General features: G+C 38.2%; 1 protein-coding gene across 1 annotated transcript in view; it reads right to left on the bottom strand.

Annotated features, from left to right (window-relative positions):
- Positions 1 to 20,342, bottom strand: part of SLC9C2 (solute carrier family 9 member C2 (putative)) — a 109,261-nt gene that overhangs the window by 20,704 nt on the left and 68,215 nt on the right. Inside the window, exons 14-22 of the mRNA XM_055111410.2 lie at positions 16,203 to 16,300; positions 15,092 to 15,211; positions 13,748 to 13,946; positions 12,873 to 13,061; positions 9,169 to 9,318; positions 5,925 to 5,976; positions 4,042 to 4,190; positions 3,232 to 3,357; positions 561 to 659 (exon numbers count right to left, since the gene is read on the bottom strand). Of these exons, the coding sequence (XP_054967385.2) occupies positions 561 to 659; positions 3,232 to 3,357; positions 4,042 to 4,190; positions 5,925 to 5,976; positions 9,169 to 9,318; positions 12,873 to 13,061; positions 13,748 to 13,946; positions 15,092 to 15,211; positions 16,203 to 16,300 (1,182 nt within the window). The remainder of the gene's footprint in view (positions 1 to 560; positions 660 to 3,231; positions 3,358 to 4,041; positions 4,191 to 5,924; positions 5,977 to 9,168; positions 9,319 to 12,872; positions 13,062 to 13,747; positions 13,947 to 15,091; positions 15,212 to 16,202; positions 16,301 to 20,342) is intronic.

Here is a 20,342-nt window from a genome sequence, read left to right as displayed (position 1 = left end):
CAATGGTATTATTTTTGCCATATTAAGGATTTGTCATTTTATGACCATCATCCAGGATCTAGGAATTATTTGGTTCACAAAATGGGGCTCACGCATGAAACCAGCTACTAAACTACTGTTACGCAGATACAAAGGATTCTTGTCCCCATCACTCTACTGAAATCTCTCTCCCTCTCTCTCTCTCTGTCTCTCTCTCTGGTCAACAAAAGCCTCCCATGAGACAGATTGAAAGCTGTATTTTTGATCCTCATTCTATTTCCTTTAGGTGAGTAATTTAAGCCACGCCAAGTATTGATTTCCTTCTCTGAACATTCTGAAAAATCCTGCTTCCTCCCAGGATTGCTGGAAATAAGTAAAGACTATGACAGCATTTTGTAGAATGGGAAGCACATTTCAGGTGTTGAATATTCACCTCTCAGCTGTCATGCTCAGAGTAGAAATGGTTTCATCACATTAAAAATTTAAACTTTTTCAGTATCTAAATTTATTCTTATTCTACAATTACATGTTTCAAAATACATTTTAAGTAAAAAAAAAAAAAAAAATCAATAGTCCCTTACAATTGCCATTCCTGAAATAATTAAGTAGATTCCTTGTGGCATTTCACCTCCTTTACAAATGGTATCTCCAGAGTCAAAACAGGCAAGTTTGGCTCTTTCCTGAGTGGGGAAAAAAAAAACGAAAAGAAAAAGAGAGTCAACACAAAAGCTTCCTAGTCTACTTTTCTAAATATTTTCTATATATATATATATGATTTTATTATATATGTGTGTGTGTGTATATATATATATGATTTTAAAGCTAAAATAGTTTCCAAGTAGCATAAAAACACTAATTATATTCTTGGTTTATTACTGAACTGTAACGTGCTAATATACCACATCAACTTTTAGAAATAAAGGAACAGGCAAACAAACTTTGACTTTGTGATTAGTACCTAGCATAGTAACTGATATAACTATGGAATAAATATGCACATTAATGAATGAAAACTTTTTTTCAGCCCCTGTTTGAGGCTTGGGTTATAATGGTAAGCTAAACAATTCCCCTGCCTTCAGAAAAAACTTTTAGTTATGTTGGGTAGATATTTACAATCCAATGGGATAATTATGACAAAGAAGACAGGGACAGGGCGCTATGCAAAAAAAAAAAAAAAAAAAAAAAAAAAATGCAGAAAAGGCCGGGCGCGGTGGCTTACGCCTGTAATCCCAGCGCTGTGGGAGGCCGAGATGGGCGGATCATGAGGTCAGGAGATCGAGACCATCCTGGCTAACACGGTGAAACCCCCCGTCTCTACTAACAATACACAGTGAAACCCCGTCTCTACTAACAATACAAAAAATTAGCCGGGCGTAGTGGCGGGCGCCTGTAGTCCCAGCTACAGGCTGGGCAGGAGAATGGCGTGAACGCGGGAGGTGGAGCTTGCAGTGAGCCGAGATCGCGCCACTGCATTCCAGCCTGGGCGACAGAGTGAGACTCCATCTCAAAAAAAAAAAATGCAGAAAAGCCACAGGATCCTATCTTGGTTGTTCGGTGAGGCCTTTACAGCAGACAGGACAGCTAAGCTGACACTTGAAAGAGGAGTAGCAGATAGCTCGGATAACATGAGTTGAAGACCTCCAGGGCAGAAGATTCATATATGCAAAATCCAGAAGCAAACTGAACGTCTGCAGTTAGGGTAATAGCAAAGATTGTATATGTCTCAGGCAGGGAGGGATGGAGACCAGGGTGGAGCTATCCACTAGGCATCAGCAGGCGCAGTGCCTGCATCTACAATACTTTTAGACACTTAAAACAATGTTTTAATGTTTTTTAGAATCTGGAGGAAAATTAGTTTTAGATAGAGAAAAATGTTTTAATAGATAATACTAATATATTCATTGTGATACTAACACAGTCATAAAGTCTAATTTTTAATACTTTTTTATGGAGGAAGAGGCCCACTAAGGCAGAAGTGCCCAGGGCCCCTGAGAGTCATGATGTTCTTTGGGCCCTCTGCAACTGCCCTGACTTCATGTGCTCTCTCCAGCTCTGCTCCTGCCAGGGACCTCTGTGCTGCTCCTGGAACACACCAGGCACACTTGGCCTCGGGGCCTCCTTGCACCCACTACTCCCTTTGCCTGGAGTGCTCTTCTCTAAGATACTAGCTGGCTTGCTCCCTCACTTCTTTCACATCTCTCTTCAAATGTCACCTTATTAGAGCAGCCTTCCATGGCCGCTCTGTGTTACCTTTTCTCCCCTTATTTTTCTCTAGCACTTAACAACCATCTGATAGGCTACTTATTTATGTGTTTGGTGTGTTTATTGTCTGTCTCCATCCATACACTAAAAGCTTTTGAAAGTAGGGACTTCGGCCAGGCACAGTGGCTCACACCTGTAATCCCAGCACTTTGGGAGGCCAAGGCGGGTGGATCACTTGAAGTAAGGAGTTCGAGACCAGCCTGGCCAACATGATGAAACCCTGTCTCTACTGAAAATACAAAAATTAGCTGGGCATGGTGGCACAGGCCTGTAATCCCAGCTACTTGGGAGGCTGAGGCAGGAGGATCACTTGAACCCGGGAGGCGGAGGTTGCAGTGAGCCGAGATCACACCACTGCACTCCAGCCTGGGCGGCAGAGTGAGACTCTATCTCAAAAAAATAAATAAAAAGAATAAAATAAAAATTAAAAAATGAAAGTAGGGACTTCATCTGTTTTGTTTACTGCCATATCCCAAAACCTAGAACAGTCTCTGGCATGTAGAGGATATTCAATAGATATTTGTTGAAAGAGTTCAAAGTCCTGTGGCAACCGTCAGCTGACAGAGCATGAACTTGAATACACCTCAGTTCTCACTGTTCCCTATTACACTATGCCCAATTGGCTTTACTTTTACACTATCTGCCCGGTCTGTGCAGTAACTTAAATTTGAGACCCTTGCTCTAAAAAATGTCTCTCCCAGAGTGTACATCAAGAAGTCCAGAACTCTACAACATAAAATAGAATGGGATTGGTAATAGTCAGACACATATAGCTACTCATAAGCGGATAAGCCATTGTGAAAAACTATCTTTGCCCTTTAGGCTCAAAAAGAGATCTAGTCTTCCTCTAGGCTTTCCTGGGCCTCCATTTTGGCTTTCCCTGAATTGGCCAGTATGTGATATGCTTTTCTGTTAATCTTTCATTAGGGAGTGGAAAAAAATGGATAATTATCATCAAACCTGAGCCAGAATAGAAAACGGAATCTTTACCTTGAAGAAATCAATGAGAACATCTTTACCTTCCAGCCAAATGATGTTGTGAAGGTATATGTCAGGAGTTGGGGGTGGGATTGCCTTTGGAAAGTTATTTAGTGCTTTTAATTTTTTAAGAAGTACCTAAAAACAAATAATCAAAATAATGGGGATCAGATCCTGTAACAGAAAATGGACACTAGGGAAAAACTAAGGAAATCTAAATAAACTACTGTTAGGCAAGTTTAACCTTGATGTTTGACTCACAGCTTGTCTCATCCTATCTAAATTCCTCTAACCATTTTTGTCCCTAGTCTCCCCTTATTACTATTTTCACTGACTTATTAACTCAGATTGAACCTATCATCTTCATAATTCAATTGACACAGTGGATGGAGAAGCAGAAAAATCTAGTGAGTCTATAGGGAAAGCCAAAGGAAGATGCCATAGAGGGCAACCCTGATAGGAAATGGAGAATCTAGAAAGCTTTCTACATCGCTGTTCAAATCCCTTCCTTAGGCCTTGTCACATATCCTGGCTATTGTGGGTTCTATAAAGTACTCTGCGTCCTTTTGATAAATCCCCCAACCATTTCTTTACTAAACTTAGTTCAAGTTGGTTTCTGTTACTTGCAATCAAGTAGTTTTGACAAATGGAGTGTACCAGATTGCATCGGCATTCGTTGTCCTTTGCATTATCAAAGGCTGAAGGTGATTATAGAGTTAACACCTGTGGTTAAACAATTTTTTCAATCTCCCTCCTTATTACACACTGCTAAAGTAACCATGAAGGCTGGGGTGTTATGTGGACAGAATCAAGCAAAATTACCTTATTTATCTCAATGACTTCATGCTTATCAATAATGCCTCTTGAACAAAGGAAGGTGAGATTTTTTAGAGCTTTAGCAATCACATTCCGGATTGCCTGTTTAGTCTTCAAAGCAATGACAACATCACGACCCTCATGCTCCATGAGTACTACAGCAAAGAAAATAAAATTCAGTAAGTGGCCTACGCAATAACCACAATAACTAATATTAGTGTAATACTGTATAATTTCCAAAGCATTTACACAATATTCTTTGATTCTAGTTTCATGCAGAACTCATGAGGTCAGCAGGAAAAGAGTTATTTTCAACTCTATTTTATGGATGAGAAAATTGGAAACTGGCTTCCCGCATCAGCTAAGAGAAAATCACTCTCTCTCTCTTATCCCCATGGCATCTCCTCCATATCTCTATTATGGAACTCATTACATTATCATGTTACTATTTTTACTTCTCTGTCTCATCCTCCATATTGTATAATTTTTGTTGGTTAGACGAATAAATGACACAATGAAAGTACCCCTGGACTTTGGCTGGTGGGTCTTTCTGAGATCAAGGAGCATATTCTTTCCCCTTCAGTAAACCTCAGAAGACATGAACTGGACTGTGAGTCAAGGTTAAAATTGCATCTATTTCATCTTCATATTCAACATTGAACACAATGCTTGCCATATCGAAGGTACACACTCTTTTTTTTTTAACTAAATGAATTGACCACTAAAGTGAAAGGTAGCAATGATCAAAAGCATAGGTTTTAGTGTCAAATACACCTGGGCTAGAAACCTGGCTCACTACTTACTAGCCATAGGGCCTCAGGCAAATTAACCTCTGTAATAATAGTATTTGCCTCACAGAGTAATTATAAGGATTAAATGAGATAATGTACATAAAGAGTTAGCAGTTCCTGCCATGATAAGCATTCAGTCATCAGTTGCAGTAACCACATGGAAACAAGCACTGCCTTTTAGAGTAGTGAATTGAGAAAACTTTGTAATATTCCATACTGATCTAAAACATAATATAATGCAGCTGTCCTAACCCCGACTCTTTAAAAGCACAGAAATAAAAATCTGTCAACATGTAAATGGCAACAATGGGTCATGGGTTTTCTGAGATAATGCCAAAATATTCTAATCTGTTGTCTCTAAACTTACACTTTCATTCATTAGATCACATTCTTTCCATTTTGATTTGGAAAGTGTAACCCCATATGGCATCTTACAATGTGGTCATGAATATGAAATGGTTTTACTTTATTTTCTTTTCTGATAACTTCCATTTATTAAGGGCCTTCCGTATGCTGGGCCCTCTACCAGATGTTTTTGCACACACTGACAGCCTGGCCCACAGCCCCCCATGAGAAAAGCTGACCCAAAAAACTTGGCATAAAATCCCTGGGCTCCTACTCTGTGCTTCAAATAAAGTGGAGTGATTGTAGATACTCAGGAAATGACATTCGTTGCAGCCCTATGTTCCAGAGTATCTTTGCAAAAAACAAAACAATGAAACAAAACCATTTTGTCAAAGGTAACCTTCACATGTCTTTTTCTTCTAACCTTGAGGACTCTGACCTTGCCACCTTAATACACTTTCCACACTCCTCTCATTCTTTCCTGTACACTCCCATAACAACTAACAGGACTCTGCTAACTTTTTCAATTATCTATTGATACGCTCATACACTCCACAAGATTCTGCACTGTTTAAGGGTCAGGATCTACTCATCTTTGCTTTCCCATACCTGGCCCATTAGCTGTGTTTAATAAATGCTTGTTGAATGCATAAATGAATGAGCAAGTAAATGAAAGCATGAATTGTTCTTCTTTTATTAAATTATAGGACAATAAGGTGTGACTTTAAGAACTCAGATACTTCAACTACCTACCTAATTCTTTGACAGCATCCTGTTTGTTGGTTTCCAAAATTTCACATAGTTTCTGTAAAAAATTAAGAAAAACATGTATTTCTTATTATTCATATAGTTTCTGTAAGAAATTAAGAAAAACATGCATTTCTTCTTATATTCCTGAGAAGCATACTTATTATACCAAGTATAGTTCTGGCTTTCCTTTTGTTTTTATTTTTTGAGACAGAGTCTTGCTCTGTTGCTGAGGTTGGAGTGCAGTGGTGCAATCTCAGCTCACTGCAACCTCCACTTCCCGGGTTCAAGTTATTCTCGTGCCTCAGCCTCCCAAGTAGCTGGGATACAAGTGTGAGTGACCACACCCAGCTGATTTTTGTATTTTTAGTAGAGATGGGGTTTCTCCATGTTGGCTAGGCTGGTCTTGAACTCCTGACCTCAGGTGATCTACTCACTTCTGCCTCCCAAAGTGCTGGGATTACAGGCATGAGCCACCACACCTAGCCTGGCTTTCCTTTTAAATTCAGAGAAAAGGAAGTATGGTAGAGGACATTTCACCTAGTTTTAGAAAAGCTATTGGCTCATTTCTTCCCTCTGGGTCAATTCTGCTGCTTTGCCCATGCTCAGACGTCAATCTCAATGAGTCTAGTACAGTCAGTAGCTTGCATAACTACCTTGCCTAATAGTTATCAGAAAAGATCAGTATGTACTCCACTGTGCACCAAGGAGAATTCTCATAGCGCCTGATTTGACAGTGAGCCAAGTGAGCAGCTAGTTGGGAAGCCAGCCTATCAGGAGCACAAAAAGAAGTGGAAATTATGAGAAAATACGATATTGATTGGTTCATATTTCTAACAAATAACTCCTTAGATAACTGAAGAAATCACTGCACTCCAGGGCTAACCAATCTCTGTTCAATCAATCATACAACAGGTATTTGTTGGATGCCCACTATGTCCCAGGCACTTTTCCTCTTAAAGCTTACCCTCCAGCTTTGAGTCACTGGGGAGTTTGCACTTGGCTACACCAACAGTCCTGGAATCACACAACTGACAGTTCTTTAGGGTTGTCAGGTACAGATGTCTGAAACTCTGCCCCAAATAATGCATGGCATGGTGCTCTTTATAGGGAACACCTGGTTTGTTATCTAAAGTTTAAGCAAAGTTAAGTTTTTGTGGGGTTTTTTTGTTGTCTTTGTTTTGGTTTAGAAAAAAATCGCATGTAATGAATCCCTCATTTTGAATATAAGAATAAGGTATGTAATATTTATTAAATTATTTCTTCTTACTCGATAACATTGCATCAATATTGGGAAGGTGCCAAATTACTAGCCTGTCCATGGCACCAACATATCCTAGCCCAGCCCTGCTTGCATAGGTGCAAAGAAAGCAGCTAGGCCCCCTTCACACCAAACTAGACTTACAGCAACCCTGTAAGACTGCTCTAGAACGCCTTTGCACAAAAGCGCATGGGACCTGACTCCTGCCTACAAAGAGAGCATAATCATGAAAGCCTGGGCATACATTTATTTTTCTTAAGGTGAGCTGCCACAGGCCAATTTCCAGAACCAAGTCAGTTTCAGAATAAACACCAGGTAGACATCTAAACACATCTCAAAAGGCCATTTAAATCTTTACTGGTGCTTCTTTCAAAATGTCACAGGGGATTCACTTCACCTGTGACACGTCAAGGCAACTGCCCTCAGATCTCTGCATCTTCTCCCAAACTCCTGAAAACACATTCTTAACTCCCCCCACTGTCTCTTGTTTTTCTTCTCTCTTCCTCCTTCTGCTGAAATCTTTTCTCCTATGAATAGCTCTGTGTTCTTTCTAATGCAGATCAATCCAGCCTTTGAGTAGTTCTTTTAATTTTCTTCTCCATTCTTCAAAGTAAAGCAACAGGACAGAATTCTGTTACACATTAATGTTCAATCCAATAAAGGTAGATATCTTCACAGCCTCTGTTCCTCTTCTTATTTCAATAAGTAAAGAGCCTCTCTTGACTGAGGTAACGTAACCGTCACCACAAAAAATAGGCACCGTAACCAGAAGACATAACCTCTAGGCCATCCATGGTTTTATGTATCCACACATAATCGTTGTAGTAATCAGGATTTAAATCCATCTCCAGTTAAAAATCAAGAGTGTAACTTGGGCTGAGAAAACACCTTTCAGCTGTTGATACTGTTCACCTTAGCCCCTCATTGACACATGTGAAAATATAACCAAAATCACCAAACATTGGGGACAAAAACAGAATGAAATATAGAAACCAAACACAATGAATAGGAGATTGAACCCCAAGGAAGCAGAATTAACACAGGAAGCAAAAAATCTTTTAAGAGGAAAAGAAGATTCTAGATAATATTATATTAATTCTTTTAAAGCAAACAGTCGTTATGAAAAGGAAGCAACCACAGTTTTTGGAGATCAAAAAGTAATTGCCAAAAAAAAATTAAAAAGTTTAATAGATGGGTTGAACAGAAGAATGAACACAACTAGAAATTTAAAAATCTGTAACCTGGAAAATCAATTGAAAGATTCTCACTGCAAAGAGCAGAGTTGACAGCTATGAGTGAAAAATAAGGAAGTTTTTTATCTAAAGAATGCGAGTCTCCTCTACATTATCAGGCCCAAAGAAGCATGAGAATGAGAGAGCAGTCACGTTCCACTTTCCCCACTCTTTTGCGAGTGACTGGTAGTAGACAGACTGGTGTGAGGGAGCCTGGTTAGGAGAGGATTCACTCCACCTCTAGGCTCCCATCTAGTACTTACCGCATAGTGGCTGGAAATGAAGAGGGTCTTAAATGATAAAAAATAAATACTTCTACTCACCCACCCTACAGTACCAGGATTTCAACTTTTCACTATCAAATCTTTGTTCTCTTTTCCTCTCTTCCTCTCCACTTAAGACTTACCCTTTCTTTGAAGCCTTTTTCAAGTCTCAACTCCTGCATACACCTTTCCAAGTGCCCTGTCTTTTAGAGAGTGTTACAGAGACATACTAGATCTCTTCTCTATACTCTGCACTCAGAAAAGAGATCATATGTTTTCTGCCATGAAGATAATAAATGAGTTTGATGATAACAGCTGAAATGTAATGATCAGAGACTGTTCTCTGCAGCACCTCATATGATATAATAAACAACTGAATCCCTTTCAACTGTTGGAATTTGTCTGTTTCGTCAAACACACATAGAACTAGTCTTAAAAGAAGTTAATACACCTAAGGGGTTTTTCTCCCCAAATGACCAGTGCTTGTTTCTCACCTGATATATTGATTCACAGACAGCTATTTGTTTTATTAGAAGTTTGGCATCTTCTTGACTTTTGATATAGCCTTTTGTAATACTATACATCAAGCTGAGGCGCTTTTTGATCTGCACATCTGCAATTCTTATCAGTATTGGTACTATTATCTGGAATAATGAGAAGAAGAAAAAATCACCTGTACATTTGATGAGGAAAAGCACCCTCTGAGGCAGAAATGCATAAAGTGTCATCTCCAGACCAGCAACAGCAGAGCCCACAAACTTGTTAGGAATGCAAAATCTCAGGTCCCACTGGAGACCTGTGGAATCAGACACTCTTGGGTGGGGCCTAGTAGTCGATGTCTTAGCAAGTCCGCCAGGTGATTCTGTGCCTACAAAAGTCAAGACCCATTCTCTAAAGAAGGTGAAGCTTAGTGAATAATTGACTCTTGCTTTAGGGGAAAGTCTCTAGCACTGCCTTTTCCCTCATTCTCTGTACCCCCAGATTTCAGAAAACCCCTAACCAGGTCTCCTAACCTGGGTCATAGTTACTCACTAACAAATCGTCTCTCTGTGCCTCAGTTTCTTCACTTGCAAAATAAAGAACTTAGGGTGTCTAAGATCCTGCTTAGTTTTATATTTCTCCAATCATAAGCTAAGGCAGGCTAGTGTCATGACTTAAGAGAATGGGATTTTAAATATACACCTCTCTAAATTCAAATGCAAGCTCTCCTATTCACCAGCTCTGTGACCTTGAGCAAGTTATTTAGTAACTTTGAGGACTCAGTTTCCTCATGTGTAAAATGAGGAAATAATATCTAAATACCAGAATTCCAATAGAGGGGCTCCTCAAAATCCACATAGTCACTCACACAGACAGGGGGCTTCCCACAGGGTTAAAGTCATGTCAGAGCACAGAGGCAGATGGTGAGGGACTGGGTAACAAGGGAGAAAAAAAAAGTGAACCGGGAGATGGCATCATAGTGAAGGAATTACAAGAGCAGAGAAGGGAATTTTTTTTTTAAGCTGCTATTTTGCCTTTGAAACTTTGGACAAAGGGAGAGATGTTTAAAGAGGATTTTTTCAAAGTTACACTCTACAGAGCACTGACACTCCTTGAGCTATCCTTTAGGGCACCCAAAGATTGCCAGTATTCTTTCACGTTTTCCAATGCAGGTTTGTTTTTTTTGAAAGCCACATTATGCTGACAATGGCTATGAGCCACCTAACTTTACATAGTGGTGAAATCTACCTCACAAGGCTATTTTATTAATTAAACCAGATAATTTATGTAAAGTGCTTTAAACAGTTCCTGGAAAATAGTGAGTGTTCAATTAAAAACCATGGTAATATACTTCACTGAGATTTGTCAGAGCATGCTAGACAGAAGGGATGACTAGTTCAGAACATTGCTGCCCACACTCTAAATGGATTTGGTTTTTGTAAAGTCCCTAATTAGGCAAAAGGAGTCAGGCTGGTGGGATGAGGGGAAAGCAAAAAGAAGCAGCAGATAAGCTGCAAGTCTGCCTTTCTTTATGGCCCAGGACGCATTGCCCTCCTACACAAATAACTCAAAATCTTGTGCCCAACTACCACCAGACTCCTGCAAGTTAGCTCACTGCAACCATGGCATTAACAGCACAAAGCCCTTTTCAACAGACAGCATAAACACTATCCTATAAAATCTCCAGCAAGCCTTTGCTTCTTTGCAGTTGGCTTCTTTCTTGCAGGCTGCCCGTTGTTTCCCTGGCAATGTATTTTTCTATTGTCTCTAATAAATAAATATGCCTTTCTTCATCTACAACGGTCTTGGTAAATTCTTTTACTGCCGCGCCGCCAGCCCATATAGCTGTCACCCCCCTGTGACAGTTTCCACAATAATACACTTTTAAATCTTTGTTTCATTTTAAATACTTTTCACGAAGTATTACTTCTAAAATAATTATTTTATATTTACCTGCATACGATCTCTGTATAAATACTGATTACCTAAAGAAACTCCTACCTTCCATTTTAAGTCTTTGCATCACACAACACATCCTGATTTCTAGGATAGTTTACATGACGGTGGAGTTACAACTTACATGAGCAATTTGCTCCAAACTCAGCTCATAAGGCAAAAAGCACATTGAATCAAAATTACCCTTTAAACCAGGTACAGTAACTCTGAACGGTAATTCTTATGAACACTAAAGTTTGGTTACACCAATGTAGAATAAATGAAGGAACAAAAAAGAAAATCTGTAAGCACAAACTGGATAGTCAAACAATTCTGCCTTAAAGATAACTATTAAATGTTGTGGAGAATGGGGAGTAGGTGGAGGAGTCTAATATGTGCATTTCACCATCAGAGTTTATAGCAATTTTTTTAATGTTAAGTCTCTGTATCTAACTTCAATAAATACTAATATAATAGATTTGCTTGACGTAATAAGAATTAAACAACAACAAACATGGCATGGCAAGTGAAATCATTTAAAGCCCTGAAGTTAAAAGCTTATGTAATGCAACTCCATTGGAAAGAGAGAAAGGAGGTTTAAGAATTGAAACTGAAAGTATAAAAATCTGCCTTCAGTATCAAAACCAGAGTCATGGAATGAAGGCATAGTAATTGTTAAGGAAATTGAAGGCCACAGTAAAATTAAATTCCATAGGTAGTATCCTATGTGACTGTGGAGCTATGGAGGAAATATTTTTGTTTCTGTACAGTTTGGGAGACATGAACAAATTTTACTGAATCTTAAAGAACTTGTATTTGGGTTACCCTGCTTCTACTGGCACCAAGATTTTCATTCTTTCACTCAACAAATATTTATTAAGTGCTTACTATATGCCAGGCACTGTTCTGGAGGCAGAGGTTACATCAATGACCAAAACAGGCCGAGTATGGTGGTTCATGCCTGTAATCCCAGCACTTTGGGAGGCTGAAACAGGAGGATTGCTGGAGCCCAGGAGCTTTAGACCAGCCTGGACAATATAGTGAGATCCCATTTCTATTAAAAAATGTAAAAAGAAAGACCAAAACAAAGATCTCTACCTCATAGAGAGTACATACAATATACAGTAAATTGCTGATAAGTACTGTGGGGCAAAAATTAAAGTTGAGCAGGTAGAGGGGAATCAGGAGGATGAGGTAGAAATTGAGGGTGTGAAGGGTGGGTTGCCAGTTGACATAGGCTGGTCAGGAGAGACCTCTGTGACAAGGTGAGATTTGAGCAATGGCTTGAAGGTGACGAGAAAGGGAACCATGCAGATACCTATTGAGAGGGTGTTCCAGAAGAGACAACTCCTGCTCTCATTTCTTTCAAAACAATGAGGTTTCTTACTCACTTAACACACAATGTAAAAAAAGAATTTTAATACTTTATTTTATTATTATTATTATTTTTTGAGACAGAGTCTGGCTCTGTCACCAGAGCCATCATTGCACTCTGTCTGACTGGAGTGCAATGGCACAATCTCAGCTCACTGCAGCCTCACCTCCTGGGCTCAAGCGATCCTCCCACCTCAGCCTCCCAAGTAGCTGGGACCACAGGTGCACACCATCATGCCCAGCTAATTTATTAATTTTTTGTAGTGATGGGGTCTTGCTATGTTACCCAGGTTGTCTCAAACTTCTGGACTCAAGCAATCCACCCACCTAGGCCTCCCAAAGTGCTGGGATTATAGGTGTGAGCTACCACTCCTGGCAAATCTTAATATTTTAAAATGTGAAATCTTACCTTGAAGAGAGGAAGAAACCTAATTATTCTTAAATATCCCATTATTACTGTAAGCTGTATAAGAGCCAAGTTGTCTGGTCTCAATTTCACAAAGTATACACAAAAGATATCAATGATTCCAATAACCAGGATAAAAAATTCCAAAGTATTCCAACATTGTTGAAAATATTTCCTTTTCAAAATTATTATCTGTACAGAAAACAAATGTCATTTCATAGCACCTATACAGTAATGTTGGGGGGAAGAAATCTATAAAATTAACAACTAAGTTCTTAACTACAAATGAGTTATATTCCGAAAGTTGAGCTTTAAGTTATTCATTTGGAATCCCCCCAAAAATTCTTTTAAATCTTCACCATTTACAATTTGATTTAAAATATATACTCTATAATAAAGCTGGAATGCCAAAAACAACTATTAAAAATAGCAATAAACAGATTCATTGCAATACTATTAATAATAAAGTATGAAATAGTAATGCTCATAAATCACCTTTTACACATTTATACTAATAATTAACTCACATTTTATGACAAGGACCTAGCAAACCAATTCTTATTCACTTATTTATTTCTTGCATCATTACACAAAATATTTGAGGGAAACGTCCATGTCTGGATTTTCAATTCTCCCTTACCTGATCCTTGAGAATCTCTCTACTTTTATGATACTTAACTGATGTCCAATACCATGACTCTTATACTAATTTCACTATTAAACTTGGAAAATTCAAAAAGCTTACTAAAATTCTAGGATCTCATCAACTATCATAGCAAATGGCTCTTGGTATCAAGTTACTTCAATAATATGACAAAATAGATTCAAAATACCTGAATTGCTCTTTTTATAGATTCTATTTCTATTTTAAACAGTACCTTCAATGTTGATTCTAATACATATAAAAACATAAAATAGTAGTTTATTGATATCAGTGCTGACACATTTAAACCTCTTGCCATTGGCCACAGATGTATTATCATAGGATAAATATATATCAAATTTATAATCTGTCCCGTATATTCAAATTCTTCAGAAAATACTATGTGAAATATAAAAGTCAGAAATGTATTACTCCTGAAAAGAGATCAAATAAAATGTTAGATCACTTAAAAGTATAATTAGCAGCTGAAGTTCAATATTTGTTTAAACAAATCATTAAAATTAATTTGAAGACTATACATAATATAAAATAATAGTAAGCAAAAATCAAAAGCATATTTTCTATACATAAAAATCATAATGAAGAAAGGTAAAAAACATGATTTTTAAAAATCCATATCAGGGATGAGAAGCATTTTTAAAACTCAAGGCCACAGTACCTTGGAAACAATGCAAAGATTCATAAATAAAAACAAAAAACAAATAAATTTAAAGGAAAACAAATTACACATTGGATTGTTTAAAATCAAGAATGGGAAAAATATTATATTAAATAATTACTATGACATATTTATTAAAACTTTTCATTCCATCTAATGTACAGCATGACAAAAAGAAATTCTTTGGATATATGTCAAGGTCCTACACTTTTGATTTTTGGTATATCTCTTTAAACTTATTAAATGGAAAAAAGTAAAAAAAATTACTAGAATTTGTTATAAAAGGTTAATGCCCTCTTAAAATTTAGCAGCATTAACGCCCTTGGTATGTTCTTGTTTTGGCATGTTCTATTGGTATAAAAATTATGTCTCTCTGCTCTAAAAGGTATGTAAGCTCACAATTTATAAAACTAAGTAAAATATCTACCCCAGTTAAGTAAAATCTGTGTTTTGTGATATTTTGGAAAATTGGTTACAGGTATTATTAAGGCCATGTTGTGTTTTTCCTAATTATAGATCAACAGAATCACACAATAGAACAGATGAAATTAAACAGAGCTAGATCTAGTCTACCAGTTAGCTATTTCTCACCCCTGCTCTATGTTATATCCAGCAGAATATTAAGCAGCCCGCAACACACTACAACCCTCAGACACAGCAATTAAAACTTGAAGGATCCAAATATGAACATCCTTTTTCCCTTCCTGACTACTCTCTCATAGAGATGTCAATGAAGTTGCTAAAATAGAATGGAAGAAGAGAAGCAAGCACCACCCAATCAGTGAAAATAAACCATAATATAGTTTTTCTCAAATAAGGAAAATTGAGATAAGCTATTATGACAATGTAGAAATGGTCGTATTTTCAAGTATGTTTCTATTAAAGGTTCACAATACTTACTCAGGTGGAATAAACTGTATCTTTTCTATACAATATTCCAAGAAAGTTAAAACATTTTTAAACTTTATAAGCCAACTTCTAGTTCTCATATAAGTTGAAACATCATAAATACTCATGAATCTAACAGAGAAAAATGTACATATGTGTTATAATAAAAAGCAAGTGCTATACTTTGGGTTAATATAAAAGGGGAAGGTGTACTAAGTATAAATTTAATATGGACCCACCAAATAAGCTCAGTCTCATGCCTCTGCATCCATCCACCTATCCATCCATGGTCATGGTACAGGAGTAGTTTTAGCATGAGACTCCTGCTGCCTCTGTTTCTGACCAGAGGTTGAACATAAGTAAAGCTTCTCTAGACCATTTCTTTGGAGTTTGGAATCAAGCTTTCCTTTGTCATGCTGGTCTGGCCCAACCCTCTCCAAGGCCCTGAAAGCTCTAACTTTCCCAAACTTTATTCCAGGGACTGGTAAAGATCTTCCAAATAGATTACCTGGCTGCTGAAATGTTATCTATCACCCAGCCAGGATCTCCTATTATTATTGCCCCGCAGCTTTGTGTTAGATCATCTATTATCTAATGTTTGCCAGGACTGTAACCAGATATTGTTATATCTCCAAGATACTGAGCTTTTCCCACCAGACTTAATTGCACTTGTCAGCACCAGCAGTTGGGTCAATTCTTCCAGAGCCTGCTCCACCCCAGGGAGCAGTCTAATGGCAGCCTCCAGGCTTCTAAACCTCCTCTGTCTGGTAATTTAAAGTGAAGATAATATAAAGGCAAAATAATTATAATAGTTATTGAAGTTATATAAGTTCCCTTTCATGGATTCCCGAGTGTCTTATCTAATTACATGACAGTCCAATCTTTCTCCAGACTCCCCTAATGTCACCAAGGTTATAAAACTTTAGAGGAAAAAAATAAACCAATAAAATAAAAAGCGATGGATAGATGGATGGAAGGACAGACAGATGGACAGACAGAAGATGGATACATATAGATATGTGAAATAATTGATCAATCAGGACATTTAATTCTCATTTTATTCATTCTTCATCATATAGTCATTCAATTTTGGAAATATCAATTAAAGAAGTGTTATACTTACTTTCCTTGGATGGAGTAATAGCATTTTGCTGCACCAATTAATATCCGGGCTGCCTCTATTTCAAGAATTCCATTGTTACGCTGTTTTTCAAAGCTACTCTAAACATACATTAAATGAAGATTACAAAAGATCAAAACATAAATGGAATGTATTCTTCTTAACCCTTACATAGCCCTCACTATTATTACTGAACTCAATATATCAAAATATGCCATTACAAAAAATTATGTAGTAGGAAATAAATATCATTCAATGCAAATGTTTACAGAATACTCATTTTTATAAAGTATAGTCCTGAATGTTATGAGATAAAAAGGGTCTTAGCTTTCTAGAAAATCAAAATGTATACCACTCAGCCAGGCATGGTGGCTCACTTTGGGAGGCCAAGGCAGGGGGATCACTTGAGTCCAGGAGTTCAAGACCAGTCTGGGCAACATGGTGAAACCCCCCATCTCTACTAAAAATACAAAATTAGCCGGGCATGATGGCGCATGCTTGTAATCCCAGCTACTCAGGAGGCTAAGGCAGGAGAATCGCTTGAACCCAGGAGGCGGAGGTTGTGGTGAGCCGAGATCATGCCATTGCACTCCAGTCTGGGCAACAGAGCAAGACTCCGTCTCAAAAATATATATGTGTGTGTGTATATATATATGTATGTATATGTATGTATATACACACACACATATATATGCATATTATATATACAACTCAAAGATTTTACTTCAGTAATATAAATAACATCAGTAGCATCATCTTTCTACAGCAGAATAGAGAGTGCAAAGTATTAATTCTAAGTGTAACTAATCATTTCAGCCCCACAAAGAACTATAAAAAGAAAAAGATAGGCTGTATTGTTGTGTCAATCCTCCCCCTAAAATAGCAGAAAAATTATAGCTTCTACATGACACTGACATTACATTCAGAGGTTAGCGTTACCTCCTGGAACTGCTGCCTACATTTCCTCACATACTGACCATACACTTTGCCTATCCATTGTTTAGAAATGTTGACTCCAACCACTACTGCATTTAACACATTTTCTCAAGTCTTAAAATTTGAGGGATGATAGTCATTTCAGGAAAGGAGAGAATTCACACCACTTATATCTCAAGACAATTCTCATTCACTCATTAGCTCCTTTTCCAGAAGACAGAAAAATTATCCACCAGTAACAGCTTTGATAAAGGATATGCAAATTCTGAAACTGCCTTCCAAACGGTATGGGGCAATGGCCAGGCTCTCTCTACTCTGAGGGCTACTGGAGCACTTAGTGGATTTCCCTACGTTGTAAGCCTCCGTGATGGCCCTGGTAGGATGTCCACTGTGAGAAAACTATGTCCCAGAAGTTCAGTCCTGAGGCCTACCTCCAGTGTTTACACTTGCAGTTTTTCCGGCCCTGCCCATCAAGAAGTAGGCCTGGATCAAGAAAATTATGATTTACTAATATGATGGATTGTTTATTTATTCATTCATCCTTTAAACAAATGTTTATTAAATGCCTACTCTGTTCCAAGCCCTGTTTTAGGGCAATGGAGGTATAGTCCAAGGCTTTAAGGGGTTCACAATCTAGTGGGACAGGGGAAAAGTTAGATGCATATATGATAAAACAGGAAATTAAGGGGATAACATTCAGCACAGGGTGTTAATCAAACTTGATGTAGAGATGGGATCAGAGAGAGTTTCTCTTGGAGGAGATGATACTTCAACTGAGTTTTAAGGAGAAGTACAATTATCCAGATGAAGAATGGTGGTGGGGCGAGCAGAGTGAAGAAAGAGGTAGGCAGAGGGTGGCATCTCTAGTGCATGTACAGAGGTGAGAAACAGTATGCTGAGTGCAGTAAAAAACAAGTTGTGGGGCAGAGCATCAGTTAGAGAAACAGTCAGAGGCCAGATTTTAAAATACCTTGTATATTGTCCTTTGACTTAATTTCATAGGTAAACTTTTCTTGGAATGTGATATACACATTCTGTGAGATATTCCTTCAACCCCAATCCCTGAAAAACTATGCGGGGCAGGGGAAGGGTAAGAAAATGTTGCATTCTATAGTCTCTCTTGGAGAATCTCAATGTATATCAGCATATTAAAAATTCTGAAGAGTTCTACAAGAAGTTCTAAAAGAAACCCATTTAACTTTATTTAAGCCACCATTTCCCAAACTAATTTGAGCATGGAAACTTCTTTTTTCATGCAGTTTCTATTAGCATCCCATGGAACAAGTGTTCTTTGAAACTCACAATGGAAAATGTAGGCACTGAGGAGTCATTTAGGTTTTTAAGCAGGAAGGAGGTATAGTCACATGTCTTTTAGTAAGTCACTATAATTTGAGAATGGAAATATTGGAGACAAGGGGACCAATTGAAAGTTATCGTCTGGACAAGAGATTATGACGGCCTAAATTAAGATTCACAAGAATGGAAAGGGGTGTATTTGACAAACATTTAGAAGGTAAGATTGATAGAGCTTGGAGAAGGATAGAGGAAGAGGAGGAAGAGGACTGACTCCAGCAACCAATGGTCTAATTCACTAACACTTGGAATATAACAGTAGGCTTGGGATGAGTTCAATATGGATTTGAGGTAGAGTGAAAGGAGAAGCTGTCTAGCCACCACTGGATTCATGAGTCTAAAGAGCTGGTGTTGAAAGGTATGGAAGGAAGATTATAGATTTGTAGAGCATCTACGCATAGTGTTAAAATCATGAGCGTAGCTGGGACTAAAGAAGGAGAGACTATAAAATAAGAACAGTGGAGAGAGTTAATTGTCCTGAGGTGCACCAACATTAAAGGGTTAAAAAGAGTTCATAGAGGAGACTGAAAAGGAAAGGGGTCATAAACACAGGAAGAATGCCAGAGTAGAAGGTACTCTTAGGAAAGCTATTCAAAAATAGCATGCAGCAAGTCCTTCCATGGGATTGTTGGTTTAAAAAAGTAAATGCAGTAGGTCATTATAACAATGACTGCAGTGTGTCATGCCTCCCTGTGTCCATGCCCACTTTGCAATTGGCATTGCTGTTTCCCCATTAAGAGGTGTAATCTACTTTTCTACTCATTGACTCTGGACAGGTTTTGTGATTTGCTTTAACTAATAAAATGGGGGTAAAAGTGACATTGTTCAGGCTCCAGAGCCTGGAACTTAAGAGGCTTTGTGGCTTCCCCTCTCACCCTGTTGGAACCCAGAGACCATGCTGTGAAGAAGCCCAGTCCAGCCAACTATACAGAATAGGCCATAGAGGGGAGAAACAAAGCACCCTGGAAGACAACTAGCATCAGCTGCCAAACCTGCGAGTGAGGACATCCTGGACCCTCCAACCATAGCTGATCTAGGAAATGACCACAGGCATAAGAGTGATCCAAAGCGAGACCAACAATAGAATCACCCGGATTGCCAACACACAGAACCATGAGAAATAATAAATCATTGTTTTAAGCCACCAAGTTCTGGGTTGCTTGGTTAAACAGCAGACACTGACTAAAACAGGAAAAATCAGTATCAATTGTGGAGAGCCTCCAGAAATTAAAACATACTGCATTAGCTTTGGAACTGGGTGGTGGGCAGAGGGTAGTGGGGCAGTGAGAAGACTGTTAGTGGAAGCTGGAAGAGCAGTGGGGAAACTGTAGCAGGAGGCTGGAGGGAGGCAGCCATGCTATCAAAAGGCAGTACCACTGGCCAGGCTGTCACCTGAGGCAACTCGGAAGACAGAAAATGTACCTCATGAATCTGCTAAGAGGATTTCTAGATTTCTAATATTCCAGGAACATTAAAAGTACTGCTTTTTGTTAGCTTCATATGATAAGGTAGAGAAAGACAGAGACAGGGATAAACCAAAGAGAAATAGTTCAGTCTTAAAGCAGAACTTAGACAAAATATAGAAGCCATGGTTTGCCAGGTTGGAAAGTAAACATGTTTCTCGTCTATGGTTTCTACAGCTGGCAAAGATCTAAGAGTAAAGACCAAAACATGCCAAATTGTAAAGACCATCGATGCTGAGAAGAAACTGCATCAACTAAAGGGCAAAATAACCAGCTAACATCATAATGACAGGATCAAATTCACATATAACAATATTAACCTTAAATGTAAATGGGCTAAATGCCCCAATTAAAAGACACAGACTGGCAAATTGGATAAAGAGTCAAGACC

This window comes from Pan paniscus, chromosome 1, assembly GCF_029289425.2.
Source record: "Pan paniscus chromosome 1, NHGRI_mPanPan1-v2.0_pri, whole genome shotgun sequence".
In the NCBI taxonomy this organism is placed as follows: domain Eukaryota; kingdom Metazoa; phylum Chordata; class Mammalia; order Primates; family Hominidae; genus Pan; species Pan paniscus.
The sequence above is the reverse complement of the archived record's forward strand: the minus strand, read 5'-3'. Positions and strand labels throughout refer to the sequence as shown.